This window comes from Fundulus heteroclitus, unplaced genomic scaffold (genome assembly GCF_011125445.2).
Source record: "Fundulus heteroclitus isolate FHET01 unplaced genomic scaffold, MU-UCD_Fhet_4.1 scaffold_145, whole genome shotgun sequence".
Lineage (NCBI taxonomy): Eukaryota > Metazoa > Chordata > Actinopteri > Cyprinodontiformes > Fundulidae > Fundulus > Fundulus heteroclitus.
The window spans coordinates 327,046-346,416 of record NW_023396557.1 but is presented as its reverse complement, the minus strand read 5'-3'; the positions used below and the strand labels follow the sequence as shown (position 1 = coordinate 346,416).

Sequence of the window (19,371 nt, the reverse complement as noted above, 5' to 3'; positions counted from 1 at the left end):
TTGAACTTTAGTTTCCAGCAGGATTGCTAAAACTAGCTTTTTAGATTTGAGACCTTCAATGGACTCTCGATTAGCTCCAAAGTTCTAACTTCACTATGTTTTCAGATCTCTAATAGATCTAGTGATGTCACAAGTAACATTGAGAGTGTGCTGTTGACACAGCAGTTATATTTGAACTTTACCTTAGTCCCACCACTGTGTCAGACACTTTTCCTCTGTCTAAAACCAGTCTAGAAATAACTCAGTCTCCTTAAAACTACAGTCATAAGTTAAAACTGAGTTGAAATGCCAGTAAGTGCTTTTAGGTAAAATATTTCTAATAAAAACATTACCTAAAACCAGAGAATGATCCATATGTCCATATGACACATGTTAAAATGGTGTTTAAAATGATAATACCGGTAAAGATGAGCTAAAGAAATGTTTTTTCTTTTTCATGTGGGACCATGTGTACTGCCTGGAGCCTGTGTGCATCCTCCTCCATACATCCAGAGGGCCATGAGATGAGACCAGCTACCGCTGAGCCACTACGTGGGGTTCTGAATGATTGCAGTCTAAAAGTTCATCTTCAGTACAGTTAAAATCCCCACCTATAAAAACAACATCCTCCGACCCACAATCTCCCAGCCTTTCCTCAATTTCTTTTGAAAAACGTGTTTTCTCTGCATTGGCACATGGAGCATAAATATTAATAAAAAACATATTAAAATGTTTAAAACCAGCTTGGACTAAAAGCCATCGATCCTTAACAAGGATCGATACACACACACACACACATATATATATATATATATATACACATACACACACACACACACACACACACACACACATATATATATATATATATATATATATATATATATATATATATATACAGTATATATACAGTAGATAGATAGATAGATAGATAGATAGATAGATAGATAGATAGATAGATAGATAGATAGATAGATAGATAGATAGATAGATGGATAACTTCTTGATGGCTGTGTTCAGACAACAGAGCACATCCACATGCAGTGTTGCATTGGATCCAAATGTTGTTCGAAGACCGTCTGATTTGCTGACGTTAGTGGCGGTAGAGCTTGCTCCAGCTGCTGCTGTGCTGTTTGTGCTGGTTGCGGTAGCTAATGCGGACATGACTGTCCACAAAAAAGTAACTTTGACATTGTTAGCTGTTGTCTGCCCCTTCCAGCTGATCTGTGGCTGTCCACAGTGGTGTAGTGGTCCCTGGAGAAGTGGGTATACTCTCCGTCAGGACTCAGTCAGCTGAGCCAGGCTGTTTTGCTGGCTCTGCCTTTCTCCGCAGGTGTTCCCAGTTGACCGGTGGGTGGGGCACACATGCTGGGATTAATGCAGCAGCGTCTTGCCACGCTACAAGAACTGCGTGCGGACAGCAGGAGGATGCCAGAGTGTTATCAGTCGTGGTATGACTGCAGGCCACTATCTCAGTCCCGAGATAGATCTCTTTGAGCTAACCGCTTGCTTTGTGTCTCTCAGGCTTCACCCAAGTGCTCTTGTCTTCTTCCTGGAGAAGTCCTCTCGACAGATCTCCCTTCGGGGACTCCCTCTCGGAGTTCACATGTTACCCCGAGCTCCTCTGGTTCCCCCGCTGTCCCAGATCATTGGATCGGCGATGCTGCTTGGACCCCCGCTCCACCTACGCCCCTCCCTGGTCCCTGGAGCACCTGCCACTGTCGTTACATCATGCTGAGTCCTTACTGTCCCTCCCCGGTCCGGTCGCCGCGCCCGGTGGTAAGCGTACACACCTCAGATCCTTCTCCCATGAGCCCTTCCTCGTCTAATCGTCTCTCCTTACTTTTCAGTGATTTATCGGGCCTCGTTCTCGTTGTTCCCTCATCACCACTTGGGCTGTCACACCACCTCCCTTGCAAAATAAACTGTTAAACTGATCTCTGCTGCCGAGTGGTTTTCTGCATGTGGGCCATTTAAACATTTAAAGCCAGTCATGACAGAAGAACACTCTGGCCAGACAGGTCCAGCGGATTCCTTCGACAGGGCGTTAACAGCCGAGCAAGATCAGATTCGCGGTTTAGAAACCACCGTGTTTTCCATTCAGAATCAGCTGAAGGACGTAGCCACCCAGCTCAATCAGCTGACGGGTTTCCTACAGGCTCAATCTCAGCCGGCAGTTTCCGCGCAGCCAGACCCGCCTACCTAGTCCGTGTCAGTAGATACGTCACCACCTGTCCCTGAGACTCCTTCTCCCTGTCCAGAGAAATCTCGGACTGTGGTGGCTTTTTATTCCAATGTTCTCTTGCGTTTAATTAAAGCCCCCGTTTGTTCCCCCACAATGATTTCAAGATAGCTTATATTTTACGTTTACGGCGGAATCCCGGTTTCCTGACTGCCGACAATTCGGCTGCACCTCCAGTGATTTCATCTCTGAGTTCAAAATGGTTTTTGCAGCGGAGTCGGATGAAACCACAGACTTCCGACGCCTCCTCGCCCTTAGGCAGCGGGGAAAGCGTGTTGCCGATTTTGCAATTGAATCCAGAACTCTCGCAGCGGCCGCAGGCTGGGAACAGTGCGCGCTGAAATTGGTATTTTTTCAAGCATTAGATGAGCCTTTAAAGGACAAACTGGCCCATTCAAAAGAGCCAGCATTTTTAAATGATCTGATCGCTCTAACTATTCGGCTCGATAACCGCCTTAAGGGAAGATCTTGGGGCCGAACTGAGAGAACTTTTGCGTCTCATCCCCCAGATCATGTTGCGGGTCAGCCCACTGCCTCTCCGCCGCCCCCTCCTAAGCCCATGCAGTTGGGTCGTTTGCGGCTCACGGCCAAGGAAAGGAAGAAGCGCATGGCCGACAAATTATGTATTTATTGCGCTTCTCCTAACCCGTTCAGGTGGAACTCAGAAGCAGAGGCAGCCTTCACTAATCTCAAGAACAAGTTCTCCACAGCACCGATTCTCGTGCACCCTGACCCCTCTAAGCAGTTCATTGTCGAGATCGATGCCTCTGACACAGGAGTTGGAGCCGTATTGTCTCAAAGTTTCGATGAGGACCAGAAACTACACCCGTGCGCCTGTTTCTCTCGTCGTCTTACCCCAGCAGAACGCAACTACGATGTGGGCGACAGAGAACTCCTAGCCATCAAACTCGCCCTGGAAGAGTGGCACCATTGCCTTGAGAGGTCCGAGCAGCCAGTACAGATATGGACAGACCACAAGAACCTGGCTTATTTACAAACTGCCAAGAGGCTGAATCCCAGACAGGCTCGGTGGTCCCTTTTCTTTTCTCGTTTTAACTTAAACATCACATACCGACCAGGTTCCAAGAACCAGAAACCCGACGCCTTGTCCCGCCAGTACGCGCCCGAGGATTCTGACAAAGAACCCGCTCACATCCTCCCATCCACCTGCTCTTTCGGAGCTCTCCAGTGGGAGATTCTGAATTTAATTACTGATGCCCTTCCTGCTGACCCTGATCCTGGCACGGGCCCATCTAACCAAACTTATGTTCCCTCTGCAGTCCGGCCCCGTGTCCTCCAGTGGGCACATTCTGAGAGATTTTCGGCCCATCCGGGTGTTCACAGAACCCGCATGTTTCTCTCCCGACGGTTCTGGTGGCCCACCTTATTAAAAGATGTCAAGTAGTTTGTCCGATCTCAGTCCCGGGATAGATCTCTTTGAGCTAACCGCTTGCTTTGTGTCTCTCAGGCTTCACCCGAGTGCTCTCGTCTTTTCCCTGGAGAAGTCCTCTCGACAGATCTCCCTTCGGGGACTCCCTCTCAGAGTTCACATGTTGCCCCAAGCTCCTCTGTTTCCCCGCTGTCCCAGATCATTGGATCGGCGACGCTGCTCGGACCCCCGCTCCACCTACGCCCCTCCCCGGTCCCTGGAGCACCTGCCACTGTCGTTACATCATGCTGAGTCCTTACTGTCCCTCCCCGGTCCGGTCGCCGCGCCCGGTGGTAAGCGTACACACCTCAGATCCTTCTCCCATGAGCCCTTCCTCGTCTAATCGTCTCTCCTTACTTTTCAGTGATTTATCGGGCCTCGTTCTCGTTGTTCCCTCATCACCACTTGGGCTGTCACACCACCTCCCTCGCAAAATAAACTGTTAAACTGATCTCTGCTGCCGAGTGGTTTTCTGCATGTGGGCCATTTAAACATTTAAAGCCAGTCATGACAGAAGAACACTCTGGCCAGACAGGTCCAGCGGATTCCTTCGACAGGGCGTTAACAGCCGAGCAAGATCAGATTCGCGGTTTAGAAACCACCGTGTTTTCCATTCAGAATCAGCTGAAGGACGTAGCCACCCAGCTCAATCAGCTGACGGGTTTCCTACAGGCTCAATCTCAGCCGGCAGTTTCCGCGCAGCCAGACCCGCCTACCTAGTCCGTGTCAGTAGATACGTCACCACCTGTCCCTGAGACTCCTTCTCCCTGTCCAGAGAAATCTCGGACTGTGGTGGCTTTTTATTCCAATGTTCTCTTGCGTTTAATTAAAGCCCCCGTTTGTTCCCCCACAATGATTTCAAGATAGCTTATATTTTACGTTTACGGCGGAATCCCGGTTTCCTGACTGCCGACAATTCGGCTGCACCTCCAGTGATTTCATCTCTGAGTTCAAAATGGTTTTTGCAGCGGAGTCGGATGAAACCACAGACTTCCGACGCCTCCTCGCCCTTAGGCAGCGGGGAAAGCGTGTTGCCGATTTTGCAATTGAATCCAGAACTCTCGCAGCGGCCGCAGGCTGGGAACAGTGCGCGCTGAAATTGGTATTTTTTCAAGCATTAGATGAGCCTTTAAAGGACAAACTGGCCCATTCAAAAGAGCCAGCATTTTTAAATGATCTGATCGCTCTAACTATTCGGCTCGATAACCGCCTTAAGGGAAGATCTTGGGGCCGAACTGAGAGAACTTTTGCGTCTCATCCCCCAGATCATGTTGCGGGTCAGCCCACTGCCTCTCCGCCGCCCCCTCCTAAGCCCATGCAGTTGGGTCGTTTGCGGCTCACGGCCAAGGAAAGGAAGAAGCGCATGGCCGACAAATTATGTATTTATTGCGCTTCTCCTAACCCGTTCAGGTGGAACTCAGAAGCAGAGGCAGCCTTCACTAATCTCAAGAACAAGTTCTCCACAGCACCGATTCTCGTGCACCCTGACCCCTCTAAGCAGTTCATTGTCGAGATCGATGCCTCTGACACAGGAGTTGGAGACGTATTGTCTCAAAGTTTCGATGAGGACCAGAAACTACACCCGTGCGCCTGTTTCTCTCGTCGTCTTACCCCAGCAGAACGCAACTACGATGTGGGCGACAGAGAACTCCTAGCCATCAAACTCGCCCTGGAAGAGTGGCACCATTGCCTTGAGAGGTCCGAGCAGCCAGTACAGATATGGACAGACCACAAGAACCTGGCTTATTTACAAACTGCCAAGAGGCTGAATCCCAGACAGGCTCGGTGGTCCCTTTTCTTTTCTCGTTTTAACTTAAACATCACATACCGACCAGGTTCCAAGAACCAGAAACCCGACGCCTTGTCCCGCCAGTACGCGCCCGAGGATTCTGACAAAGAACCCGCTCACATCCTCCCATCCACCTGCTCTTTCGGAGCTCTCCAGTGGGAGATTCTGAATTTAATTACTGATGCCCTTCCTGCTGACCCTGATCCTGGCACGGGCCCATCTAACCAAACTTATGTTCCCTCTGCAGTCCGGCCCCGTGTCCTCCAGTGGGCACATTCTGAGAGATTTTCGGCCCATCCGGGTGTTCACAGAACCCGCATGTTTCTCTCCCGACGGTTCTGGTGGCCCACCTTATTAAAAGATGTCAAGTAGTTTGTCCGATCTCAGTCCCGGGATAGATCTCTTTGAGCTAACCGCTTGCTTTGTGTCTCTCAGGCTTCACCCGAGTGCTCTCGTCTTTTCCCTGGAGAAGTCCTCTCGACAGATCTCCCTTCGGGGACTCCCTCTCAGAGTTCACATGTTGCCCCAAGCTCCTCTGTTTCCCCGCTGTCCCAGATCATTGGATCGGCGACGCTGCTCGGACCCCCGCTCCACCTACGCCCCTCCCCGGTCCCTGGACCACCTGCCACCGTCGTTACATCATGCTGAGTCCTTACCGTCCCTCCGCGGTCCGGTCGCCACGCCCGGTGGTAAGCGTACGCACCTCAAATCCTTCTCCCCTGAGCTCTTCCTCGTCTAATCGTCTCTCCTCACCTTTCAGTGATTCATTGGGCCTCGTTCCCGTTGTTCCCTCATCACCACTTGGGCTGTCACACCACCTCCCTTGCAAAATAAACTGTTAAACTGATCTCTGCTGCCGAGTGGTTTTCTGCATGTGGGCCAAACATTTAAATCCAATCATGACAATCCAATGTTTGCCCTTTTAGACGCAGCTCAGTAAAATGCTGTTTTAGAAACAATGACATGTAACACTGCTCTATTTAGTTTACCCAAAAATCCATCAGTAGCGTTTACTCATTTTAGCCTAAAATATTTAGCCTAAAACATTCAGCTACTATACTATACTATAGAGCTACTACATGAGGTGTGAAAATACTGTTGTCTCTTTTTTAAATTCCAAAAAAAGTAAAAAAACAAGGCAACTGGACTTGTTTTTCATAGGTGAAGATGTTTCTCCAGGAAGCTTTCTCAATTCAAAAAGTCTGGAGTAATGTGGAGTACCAAGCTTTATACTACTGTCCAAACAAAGGCCTTGTAATGGCTTAGATAACATGCAAATACAACCGAAACAGGTTCACCCCTTAGTAATGGGCATTCGTTAAAGACATTAAGCCAGCAGACTGAACCAAAACTGGTCCACTCCTCTGTAACGAGGAGTCGTTAGGGTTGTTATTGGCCTGTCTTAAAGGAACGATGTTTTGATCACCCATATGAGGGTGAGAATTGAGGTGATGACTGGCCGGAATTAGTCCTATAGCTGCATTATAGGTTTTTGAGAGTTGGAACCTAAGGCCCCCTCCTCTATTTGAGGTTGGTTTCTCTCTCTTAAAGGCATACTATGCAACATTTTTCAGTTAATTAATGTGTTCCATACCGTTTTGGATGATTAAATGAGTCATTTCAGGTCGAACAAAGGTTTTCTCAACCGCCCTGGTGGTCTGTGGGGGAAATACCATACTTCCAATTGCAAGAGCCCTCGGCCCACACCCACAGGCTCAGAAGTCTCGTGCAAGACCCCGAGAGTCGGTCTTGCATGAGACTGTCATTGTCCTGGATGACTGAGAATCTTCACCAGCATATCTCTTTTTTAAAGATTTTATCCAGCTTCTGGCAGGTAATGTAAAATTTTCTTTGGTTTAACTTTGGTTTAAGTTAATGTAAGGAACATGTAAGGAACAAAGCAAAGGTAAAACCTATTCTTTCAAAGCAAAAATATGGGAACACTACTCTAAGCCTTCATTTCACCATGCCTGGATTAGTGTAATTATCTTTATCTGTCAGTCCTCACTCAAATGTCTGCAGCTGGTTCAAATGCTGCTGCACACCTTTTAATGGAAAAACTTGAAATAAAGCACATTACTCCATCCTGTTTGTTTTTAAGGATTTAAATAGGTTATTATTATTATTGTTGTTGTTTTTTTAAATTGTTGAGTCTTTACCCAAGTAATTTTATTATATGTTATTTTGTTTTACTTCCTGTTAAAGTGCTCAAACAAAAAGATTTTTCACACCTCACTTAGTAACTCAAGGAATTATTTTAAACTAAATATTTTAGGCTAAAATATTAAACTGTTTATTGGTTGTTGTTTTTTCTTCAATCCCACCATTATGTTTAGTAATTTCTGCCAAAAGCTGCAGCATTTTCATTTAATCCATCTGAATGCAGTATTTGCAGGCCCTACTCTGATTGGATGGAAAGAAACCTGTCTGTTATTGGCTGGTGAGGTGGATAGTTTTTGAAGTCACGAGCGCACAGACAAAATCCAGCTAGCGCACAGCTGGTATTGAGCGTGGAAGTAGCAGGTCACAGGCAGACACGGAACCAAGGGCGAGGATAGTGGGTTGGGAGGAGTTTATTAGTTTTGAGCTCACGCGCGTGATGTTTAAACACTGAATACCTGTCTCACTGCGCGCTCAAACAAAAGACACAAATATCGCTCCAGAAGTGGGTATACGGAATTCTAACTGAGAAATATACCCTGGACTACACTGTCAGACTTCATGTGAGATCGTGAAGCATTGACACCCATTGTACAAAGCCTCATTTTTTTTTTAAAACACGGCAAAATCCTTCGTCATCTTTACCGTTGACAGGCTGCAGCCATGTCCTGAATTCCTTGTTTTCCATCCACTTTGGTTGAAATTTGCATTTTCCCATTCTCTAGCTCTTTCTCCGCCTCGAGCTTCTTTTCCGAACATTGTAAAAACATACGGCTTTGCGATCAACTGGAAGCAGTTCCGCGCAAACACGCGGAATCAGTTATATCTGATATAATATATCTGACAAAACTGTTTTGTATGAACATATTTTTTTAGGGAAAAAAAGCATTTTTAATGCCACAGATAATTACATTTAATGTCTTTTAAAGCCAATTAAGGCCTTAATTTAAAAAAAAAAAATTTAATGACTTTTAATGCCCGGCGGGAACCCTGTGTGTGCTTGCCTGCTCAACAGCCACAATTTTTTTTGTATATATGTATATATAATGTTGTACATTTATGGTGTGCAGTCTGAGATTATTTATCTGGCAAAATATCAGTTCCAATATTTATATCTAAAAATACATATCTGTATTGATCAAATCCTGTGTTATTTATAAAATAACAGTTTTTCCTTTGGTCAGTATTTACAGTGATATTTACCATTCTATTTTCTTTAGAGCTAACATTTGGGGCGTTTCTAACAATTTCATAGTGACTTTAACCAGAGACAATTATTCATTAATGTCAGGATTGACAGATTCCATTCTTTTCGAAAATAAATTAACTTGTAAAATGAGTTCAAGAAGATGCTGTTTTATTAAAAAGTGGAAGTTTTTAGTTTTCTGCTACACACAGACAACTATTTTGATATATTTTGTTATTAATGTGTTCTAATGTCCCGCTAAGTGTTGTGAAAAGCTTCCCAAATTTTTACGACCCGCCCATAAGCTATTTGTCCAGCTCAAAGTGTTCAGGAAAAGCCCAACTGCTGGAAACCCACCCAATCTGGCAACACAGACACGTCAATTTATTATTATTTTTTTATTGAGAATTGTTTTCTCGCCATTGTAGGTGCACTGTGGCTTGATGGGTTGAGTTGCTTTCTTGCAATCGGAAGGTTGTTGCTTCGATTCCAGTTTCGCCTTGTCACATGCCGATGTACCCTGGGCAAGGCACTTAACCCCATGTTGCCTTGTGTGCGATTGAATGAATGTGGCTCTAGTGTACAATGCTTTGGGTGGTCTGACTGGAAAAGCGCTATATAAGTTCAGACCATTTACAATTTAGGAGTAGTCACAGATCCACTCTTCAGCCTGAAGCATATTAAAAGTTTTTTTGAAAAAAGTGCCCCCCATTTGAAAATGGAATCCCCCCCCCCTTTAATTTGCTTCAGCAGCCGGGTCTGCTGAAAGGTATCATGTGGGGTGGTTTAACTGCCATACAATTGTTCTGTGCTTTTGCTTATCCACAAAAACACTGCCGTAAAGTGGACAAAAGGTTAAAATAAAAGCAATGTTCAGGTTTTACGTATTATCTTTCTGTTTTTTGTGTAGGTGTTGGTCGGGATGAGACAGCTTCTGGGACCTAGACTGCTAGTTCATGATATTTGTTTTAGATAAAAGCATAACCATGTCTTACACAAATTGTGGAGAACTTTAAAAAAGGCCTTAAGACATTCCTGTTTAAAGAAGACTTTTAGAAACCTTATATTGATCGTATTTGTGTGATATGGCAAATGATGATTGTAAAACGCTGTTTTTAATTTCGGTAATGTCCTGGGGATTGTTTTTATGCTGCTATGTAGCACTTTGAGATTTCTTTGAAATGTAAAGTGCATTATAAACAAAATTATTTATTATTATTATTATTATTGTTATCATTATAGCCTAGTTAAAGTCTAGATTTTAATAAAATTGAGAAATTGTGGCAAGATATGAAAGTTGATATTCAAAAGTACTCCTCATCCAATCTGACTGGGATTAAGCTATTTAGTAAAAATAGATTTCAGCCTCTAGATGTAAATGACTCATACAGAATATCCCAGGAAAACAGGGGTTAACTGAGGCAAAACAAGTTTATTTTTAATTTTTAAATTGACTCTTGGAGACTGAATTCAAATGCATACCACAATGCTCAGATTTGTTCAAAATATGAAAGGTATGTTTCATTTTCCTTCCACCTCACAATTATGTTCTACTTTTTGTTGGTTGAGCACATTAAATTACAATAAAATAGATGAAGGCTTGTGTTTCTAAAATGACAAAATATTATATATATATATATATATATATATATATATATATGTATGTATACATACCATGGACTGTCCCCCACCAGGGAGACAGTCCATGGTGGGGGTGTGAGGGGTCCTGATGATATTATGGACTTGGGACATGCAGCGCTGGGATGAAATGTCCTTAATGGAGGGAAGAGGAGCCCCGATGATCCCTTCTGCTGTCCTCACCACTCTCCTCATGTTCCCCCAGTCAGAGGCGCTGCAGCCTCCACACCACACAGAGAGACAGCTTGTCACAATGCTCTCTATGGTGCTTCTGTAGAAGGTTGTGAGAATGGACGGGGACAGATGGACTCTCCTCATCCTCCACAGGAAGTACAAGCGCTTCTGTGCCCTCTTCACCAGTGACGTGGTGTTCACAGACCCGGTGAGGTTGTCTATGATGTGAGGAATTTGGTGCTGCTGACCACCTCCACAGCTGAGCTGTTGATGAGCAGTGGAGCTTGGTGAGGCCGGTTCTTCCTGAAGTCGACGATGATCTCCTTCGTCTTCTCCACGTTCAGGATCAGGCTGTTGTCTCTGCACTGGCCCACCAGCTGCTCCACCTCCTCTCTGTAGTCCGGGTCGTTGTCGTCTCTGATCAGGCCCACCACCGCTGTGTCGTCTGCAAACTTCACGATGTGATTGGTGATGAACATGGGGACGCAGTCGTGTGTCATAAGAGTGAACAGCAGGGGGCTCAGGACGCAGCCCTGAGGGGAGCCCTGCTGAGGGTGATGACATCAGAAGTGTTCTGTCCGACCTGGACTGACTGAGGTCTGTTGGTTACGAAGTCTAGCAGCCAGTTGCGAACAGGTGTGCTGAAGCCCAGATGTTCCAGTTTTCCTACCAGATGCTGTGGGATGATGGTTTTGAACGCTGAACTGGAGTCCAGGAGCATGCTCAAAGGGACGGGGCGTGGGTGGGCTTGGAACCAGTTAATATCTGCTTGCAGTTCTAGTTTTGTATTTTGGTTCTTCTTTTTATTGTAATTTTGCTTAGTAGTTTTAGTTAAGTTGATTAAACTGTATGTTAATTCAGATAAACAGCATTCCATAGTGATGTTCTCTGGATGCTAATTTTATTTCTGTTAATACATTTTACATTTTTAACAGAAATAATGCTCTGTCTTCTTTCTACATTTAATATTCCCCCACTGTCTTACTAATGTGGTCTGATCATGATTCTCTCTGTGAATATGCACAAGATTTTACAAATCTATCACCGAGTTTGTATGTAATTTGTTACATCATTTTGTTTGTTTTTTAACCACATGTGAATTAATGTCTGTTACAGACCTTATTTCAATTCAAAATAAATTATTCTATTAAAATTTTTTTAAGATCTTGCAACAGTATTATTTCTTTACTTGGTTGAATTAAAGATTAGTACACATGACATGATAAATTCACTGATGTCTTTCTTTTGATTTCCTTCATGTCCCCTTAGCAGACAATAGATTATTTAGAAAAAAACAAAACAATTACTGTACATTTAAAAATCAAAAGAGCACTTAGTTGAACTTACCTCCAAAATGTTGATACGTAGTTTCGTTAGCCTGATGGTGTAGTTCCTCCTGTGTGGCTACACAGGTATAGTGGTCTGTCTTGGTCACTGTGGTCTCCAGGATCACATCATAGTGGTTTTGTTTTTGAATGACCTGCGGTTCTTTATCAGAAACCTTGTTTCCAGCACTGTCGTACCACACTACAGTGGGTTTAGGAGAAGCATCAAGAACTTTACACATCAGCAGTGCCCAGTCATGAGTTTCATTGACTGTTCTGACTGATGGTTTTGCATATGCACCTGTAAACAGAAATGTTAATCCATAAATATATCGTTCCTTGAAATGTTCTCATGTAGCTACATCCTCCACATGCTTTTGCACAAGGACCGCAAAAACCTTGATCAAGTAACCACATTATACAGACTTTAGGTTAAATTTGGGTTATTTTTTACTTAAATACGACCAAATAACTACGAGTAGTAATCTAAATAACGGTGATGAGAAAATGTCTGGGATTACGAACAATTAAAAACGACAGACACTGCAGCTCGTCGATGACGTCATCAGAAACGTAACTCACCAGCTGTCTCTTCTCCTGCTCTGTTCTTTAACCTTATGCAACGCGGAGGTTGTATGCGACCCAATATTTACTTGTTAACAATGATAAAAATACACTGCATGCTTTAGTGTAACTGTAAACGTTTACATAGACGTGTTAGCTTATAGTCAATGTTGATTTTTTTTTCGATCCACAGTTACGTAGTTAGCGAAGCGCATCTAAACATCTCATCTTATTTCATCTAAACATCTCATCTTATTTCACACCAGTAAAAAGTTAGAACATATGTGCCAACACAGTTAATATATTTAGTTAGTAAATATGTCGTCAAAACTACGAAAATAAAAAACGTGGTTCGTTCCTATAAGTAAACTAAACTAATACAGTAGCTCCTGTCCTTTAAATCCAAGCAGAAGTAAATTTACCTGGGGGGAAAAAAAACTTCTGCAAAATCCGTTTAGATGATCAGAACTGACTCAAACTTACGAACTAAAAAACGTCCGTAAGCGTTAAACGTTTCTCTAAAAGAGTTGACCAATGATGTTCAGCTTCTCTGACATAGTAACAACCAGGTAGGAAACTAACCAACCAGCATCCACATTTAAATAACTTGAGATGTTTTTCAACCTTTTTGCTCAGACAACCAATCAGGGGAGAGTATCTCTCATCGGTAACGTTTCTGCTTCCCCCAGAGCTGCTACGTTCATCCAGAAGAAACTCGGTTCGTCTAAAAGTCATCCAGAGATTGTTGCCAATAACCTAGACTCTCTTTATCGCCAATATAAGTCAATGTTTTAAACCTCTCTGATGTTAGAGCTAATGGACATTAAAAATGTCCCTTATCTGTAATACTTAAATCACTTTAAAGACTATGAAAGCAGAGATGTTTAAATAACATGTTAGAAATCCTATGTTAGGTTAGGTGTAACATTATTGGTGACGCTGAAATACGGAAGACCTGTTTTAACCAAATATATTGTTTATTTTATGGTGATTGTTAACTCTGTGTCCATCTACTGGTGATGGGCTGTGTTGCGCTTTATATTGTTTTAATCCACAGCATAACACTGTTTTCAAATTTTGTGCAATTATTCTGGAGAAAACTACAGAGCTACTCTGTGAATTTAAATCTCAGTTGTTTGTTTTTTGGAGGTAATTGAATGTGTTTTAAATGTAAACATGGGAAATAGGTCAATATCTGAAAATCAATGCATTTTAATTGCATTACTTAAGTTAAGCTATCTTTGCTGAGATAACAAGTCTGTTGTGTTTCATGAAAGCCTCCTCTAGTTTACTTTATAACAATAACACGTATGTTATGATTTAAAAGGGGTTCAGGTTTTTCAAAAAACATCATGATGACTGATCTAAAGTTTACAGCTACATGGCTGGGATCAACCCTAAGAGGTTAAGATGTATTCTGTAGGAGAAAGGAAATGATATGTTAGTTAGTTGTTCACATCACCATCTTGGGAGTAACATGAAACAGGATAAATCCCATAATAAGTAGGTTTCTATGATTCCTTTCTTTCATCTCTGGAATATTGCTAAAATTAGAAATATCCTATTCAGGAGAGACGCATCCATAACTTGTGGCAAGATAGATTGTTCAATGTTCCTTTACAAGCTCCATATGAAGCACAGTTATGTTGTATTAAATTAATGTGAGCTGGTTTGGAATATTTTTGATCAAATCGCTGTTGTGAGGAGTTGGTTGAGGTAAATCTAGCTTTTTAGAGACACATTTTGCTGTAAATCTGACTGTACGGCTTCTTTCTGAACTAAACTCTTTCAGTGGGGGGCCAGGGAGGAGCTGACAAAGTCAGCTTTTTCCCCAGGTTTTATGATTGATATTTGATCCTTTAATTTTACTATTACTTTTATCTTTTTATTTTGTCTTACCTTTGTAGCACTTTGAGAAACTTCAAATGCACTAAAAATTATATTAATCATTATCAATTTTATTATTATTTTTAAAATAATCATCATCATTACCTCCAATCCCATTGCTTGGAACTTCATTGTTCTTTTACAGACACAAACTGCCAGTAGAACAACCAACTTACTCATTTAAATGGGGCGGACCAAATTGTTTTTGCACATCTTAACCATTTCAGACGCAATCTTTGCAGATCACCTGCAACACATGCTCCTTATTTTGAAACTTTGAACATCAGGTCCAAAATATGATACTTCTACCATTAAATTGTCTCTCTAGTACTCCTAGACCAGTGCATTGCTGTTTCTTTATTTTTTTATGGAGAAGCTTTCTTTTCCCAAACTTCCAGTTGCAGCAGATGGCCGTTCACACTGAGCTTGGTTCTGCTAGAGGTTTCCTCCTTTTAAAGAAAGTTTTCCTCTCTGCTGTCGCTACATACATACTCAGTTTGAGTGATTGCTGCAAAGTCAAAAACACAACACAAGCAACAGTCCACTGTCCATGAGGAGTGAATGCTGCATGTCTGTGACTCGATGCAATCTTTCCTTAGAGATTTCCTGAGAGAGAAAACCTTTAAACCAACTTGAATGAACTGAACTTAAATTGAGAATCTGAATGCTGTAGAAATAACTAGGATCGAATGGCTTGGAATCTGTCTGTATGACCGAATCAAGTTTACTTTTTTGTCAAGTGCTTTGAGACGTGCAGTGATTTGCTGCTGTATAAATAAGTTGAACTGAACTGAAATTGAACTAAAAGTTTTTTCTCAACACATGTCAAAAAAATGTCATCATTATTGCAACAGAGAAGCTACAATATCAAATATTATACACATTCCAAGTCTTTTACAGACAAGACTGGCTTTATCATCCTGGATTGGGTATTTACATCTCCTCAGGGAACAGGTAGCATTACTAAATAGCAAGAACAACTAAATGTAAGCTTATGATATCTGGGCCAGATGAATAAAGGCAAAGCAGTTGAAAACAGTAAATGACATGACAACCAAACACCACCTAAAATCTCAGAAGTAAAAGAGAAAATCGACGAAAATACATCAAGGTCACAATACAAAAATACATTTTCCAACAGGAGATAAATTACTTTATTTGATAAATCTTTTGCAGAACTTATTCTGAGGTTTTTCTGTAATCCACATTGGGATGTAAATTTCATGTAAAAGTAATTTGACTTGAGTTCTGTGGTAATTTTAATACTTTTGCAGACAAATAAGTACTAATCAGTGATGAAAATAAATAAACTAATTAGTCTAAGTGCTCCATAAAATACTCACCAACAGTAAGCACAACTTGGTTAAGATTCTCTGGAGGACTTTGGTTAATGTCAATGCAGGTGTATTGTCCACTGTCGGACACCTTTGCTTTTATTATTTTTATTGAAGCATTTTCGGATATTGCCCCATTTCGAAAATGAGAGACCCGACCTCTAAACTGATCATGTTGAGTGGAAGGGTTAACTGTGCCACTCTCATATAATAATACATCCTTGTCATCCATTTTCCAGTCAAAATTTGATTTGTCATCTTCATGAAGTGTTTTGAGAGAGCAAGGTAGGATGACATCCTCATCTTCTTTGATGGTAATCTTGACATGACCTGAAAAATAAAAACATGCATCATTAAGAGTTCACACATTCTCAAAAGTTAGTCAACTTGCTAGCATTTAACAGAAACAAAGTGCTATTGAATGTATTTATTCCATATTAAGTGTGCGTTATATGTGTGCTTGGTTTCCTCTTACAACAGAAAAGAAACCCACACAAAAAAAGTCTGTGGAGTTTTATGAAGTTTGTAAAAGCAGATACTTCTACTGCCCTCATGTGTCCACGGAGTAACATTACTGCATGTTTAACAGAACCTAAAAAACTTGATGCATTTATCTTTTCAGGTTCTTGTGGCAGCTTGTCTGACAAATATTATTTATTACACAATCTCTGCCTGCCGTCCACATGAACCATACAAACTGGTATTACAGCTTTGTTGGAACAAAATAAATGAACCGAGAAAAGAACATCTATGAACTGAATTAATTAAAAGTTTACTTTTCATTCATATTTGCTTCTTAAATTTTATTTATTTAAATTTACTATATTTTAACAGCATAATGATATATTTTATTCACACGTTAACAATAGATGGTAAGAGATTCAAGATGTCAATTTCTGTTTTCTTCAATTAAGCAGACAAAAGCTTTCCACTATGAGAGTTAACTGAAGCCAAATCACCTCAGATGATTGAAAGTTTTAGTTCTGTAAAAACACCGGAAGTCAGAGCTCCTTTTTTGGGCACAGAGATGCAGAACCAGTAAGCAGCGTTAGGTAAACAGCACATGAACTGTATAGATTACAGGAAACGGATGTATTTTTTAAAAGACACAGCGCACATCCTCCCCTCAGATTATCTGCTGCGATACAAATGATGCAACATTTAAACTCAATAAAAGGCAATCTCTACTTAACAAGCATGATAGAAAAACACGAGCATGAGGCCAGATAGACGCAATCATTTCCTTGTGTGCCTGAGCAAATTCTTATCGGGATGATCGCACAGCAAGGCTGAAGTGCGATCCATCAGAATTGACAGATTTCTTAATATAATGTGTCGATATATTTTCAGAACCTGAACGAATATGCGGCTGCCTCCGATTTTCAGCCTGTTTGCTGTTCTTTCCTAGCATCACGTCTGCTGTGAAGAATGATGCAGCGTTCTCATTATCCTGAACCACCGCTAGACCAAGGTGTGCCGACTGGCTTATTCATGCAGCAAACAGTCAAGGTCCAGACTTTTACATTTCAAGCAGATGATTTATTTAAAACTGACACGAATGCTTTAGTAAAGAATACCCAACATTAGTAATACATATCCAAAAAATATCCGAAAACACTATAATGAATAAAATGATAAAATAAACATTTTTGTTTTTCTTACCAGTTTCATTACCAAACGTTTTTCCACTAAACATCAGAAGGCAGATGGTCAGCAGTAAAAGAAGCTCCATCTCCATAGCTGCTCTAATCTGCCTGCTAACAATCGTAGCGTTCTGTAAAACACAGTGGAGCCTCTCCTCTCCTCTCAGTCTGACTGAATCTTTAACTTTCAGTTTCCCATGAGCAATAAAAACTCAGCCTTCCGGTGCAGAGCCTACACATCTCAGGATGTATACACAAGTGTTTCAAAAATCATTGCAGTCTTTAGCTGTGTTGCATCATTCCATCCTGGAACAGTTCAAATAAATCATTAAAAAGCACAAACGAATATGAGTGGATATAGACTTCTCTCTAGAATGTTTATTTACGTTTAAGAATTGCTGATAGTTCTAGACTTAATCAAAAACACTTTCTAAAGGAGGAACTAGAACTGAGGCATGGTTCTTACTGCCACTGCTGCTGACCGGTGATGAGAACAAGCATCAGAGGTGTTTGTTTAACAGTAAATATAAGTATATGTTTTGGGTTAAGGCTTTTGCCCACATTTCCCTGGAGTGTTTTGTGTTTCTGAGTCTGATTATGGAGTCTGAAGCAGTGCAGAAGGTGGTTCTGGAGCAAGTCACAAAATAATGAAAGTTTCTCCGGTTCAGAATAAAATTGAGTTATCACATTAAACGCCATCTCTGCTCCAGAGGAGGATATGAAATTTTCTCACTAAGGGTATATCAAAGGGCCACAATATTCATAGAGGGGCCAAGTATTTGTCCAACATCTTTGTACACAATTCCTTTTTGGTCATTTTGGTAAGGTGTTTACATTTCACCAGTCACACCATATTCAAGCACTTGAATGTAATTTTAATGTAATCTCTCCTTACCAGTTTAACAGGCATTTTTCCTGTACATAGACAAAATATTCACAAACGCAGACAGCATGTGAGAAAATCCAGCAGTTTATTCATGCAGACGATCAATGACCTGCCATTGGTTGCCTGAAATGTTGACTCCATCCGAATCACTGAGCTATATAATATACTGGAGTGCTAATCACCGTCTGTTTGAACGAGTCGCTTTGAAGCCACCAGCCGCCATATTGGTACTCCCTATTTCCCCCCAGTAACTAGGGAATATGTGCGCTACAGCATCGAATAACGAGGATTTTCTCATGTTCAGGGGGGGCTTAAGACTTTTAAAATGTCAAATGTCATATACTTTTATGTTATGTTCTAAAAATATCAAGTACTGAGAAAGTCATGTGCGGAAACATTTTGCATTTTATTCATTTAAATATATATGTTTAACATTTATAAATATATAAATAACAATATACAAAAACATATATTTACATATGTGTATACATATATATATACATAAATACATATACACATACTTATATATACATATATATATATTTAATATGAATAACATGTAAAATATTTCAACACCTAATTTCCTAGTAGTTGATAGTGTTAGTACATCCACTGACTGTAGAATTACCTGTGAAACGTTTTCACTCCACGCCAGAAAACTGCTTGTTATTGCAAGCAAATCCTATGGGATTCTGTGAGAGTAGGGAGTAGCAAGATGGCGGCCAGTGACTTCAGTTTTTCGGCAAAATCAGCACTACAGTGTATTATATAGCTCAGTGATCCGAATACCCTGAATAGTAGCTCCTAGCTCCTGTTCCTTGACCTTTCATGAGGTCAGCAATAAGAACTCGTGAGGAGGAAAGGAACTTCAGACTTCTGTGTCAATTTCAGACAGCCTGTGACGCCAACATCATTACGTGACGGAAACACACATGGGCGATACAAGTCAAATCTGGGCCTACTGCCTTCCGAAAATAAACTACAAAATGCACGCTCTCTTTTCTTTGGACATTTTAGTTGATTTCTGTGGGGTGGCTGTGCTTATACGTCATGTAATGCAAAGGATTGTGGGATACCTTAAGGGACGTTGCGAGGCTAAACTAGTCGTGAGAGGAAGCAAACAGGCTCCTTTTCC

General features: G+C 41.5%; 1 protein-coding gene across 2 annotated transcripts in view; it reads right to left on the bottom strand.

Annotated features, from left to right (window-relative positions):
• LOC110367906 (protein turtle) overlaps nucleotides 1–17,649 on the bottom strand; it is a 28,270-nt gene extending 10,621 nt beyond the window's left edge. The window contains exons 1-5 of one of the 2 annotated variants that reach the window (XM_036129184.1): nucleotides 17,370–17,649; nucleotides 15,717–16,037; nucleotides 13,896–13,903; nucleotides 12,505–12,535; nucleotides 11,945–12,223 (exon numbers count right to left, since the gene is read on the bottom strand). In XM_036129184.1, coding sequence (XP_035985077.1) covers nucleotides 11,945–12,223; nucleotides 12,505–12,535; nucleotides 13,896–13,903; nucleotides 15,717–16,037; nucleotides 17,370–17,445 — 715 coding nt within the window. In that variant the 5' untranslated portion in view covers nucleotides 17,446–17,649. The remainder of the gene's footprint in view (nucleotides 1–11,944; nucleotides 12,224–12,504; nucleotides 12,536–13,895; nucleotides 13,904–15,716; nucleotides 16,038–17,369) is intronic. The other variant, XM_036129185.1, reaches the window with a different exon arrangement.
• Between the last annotated feature and the right edge of the window lie 1,722 nt (nucleotides 17,650–19,371).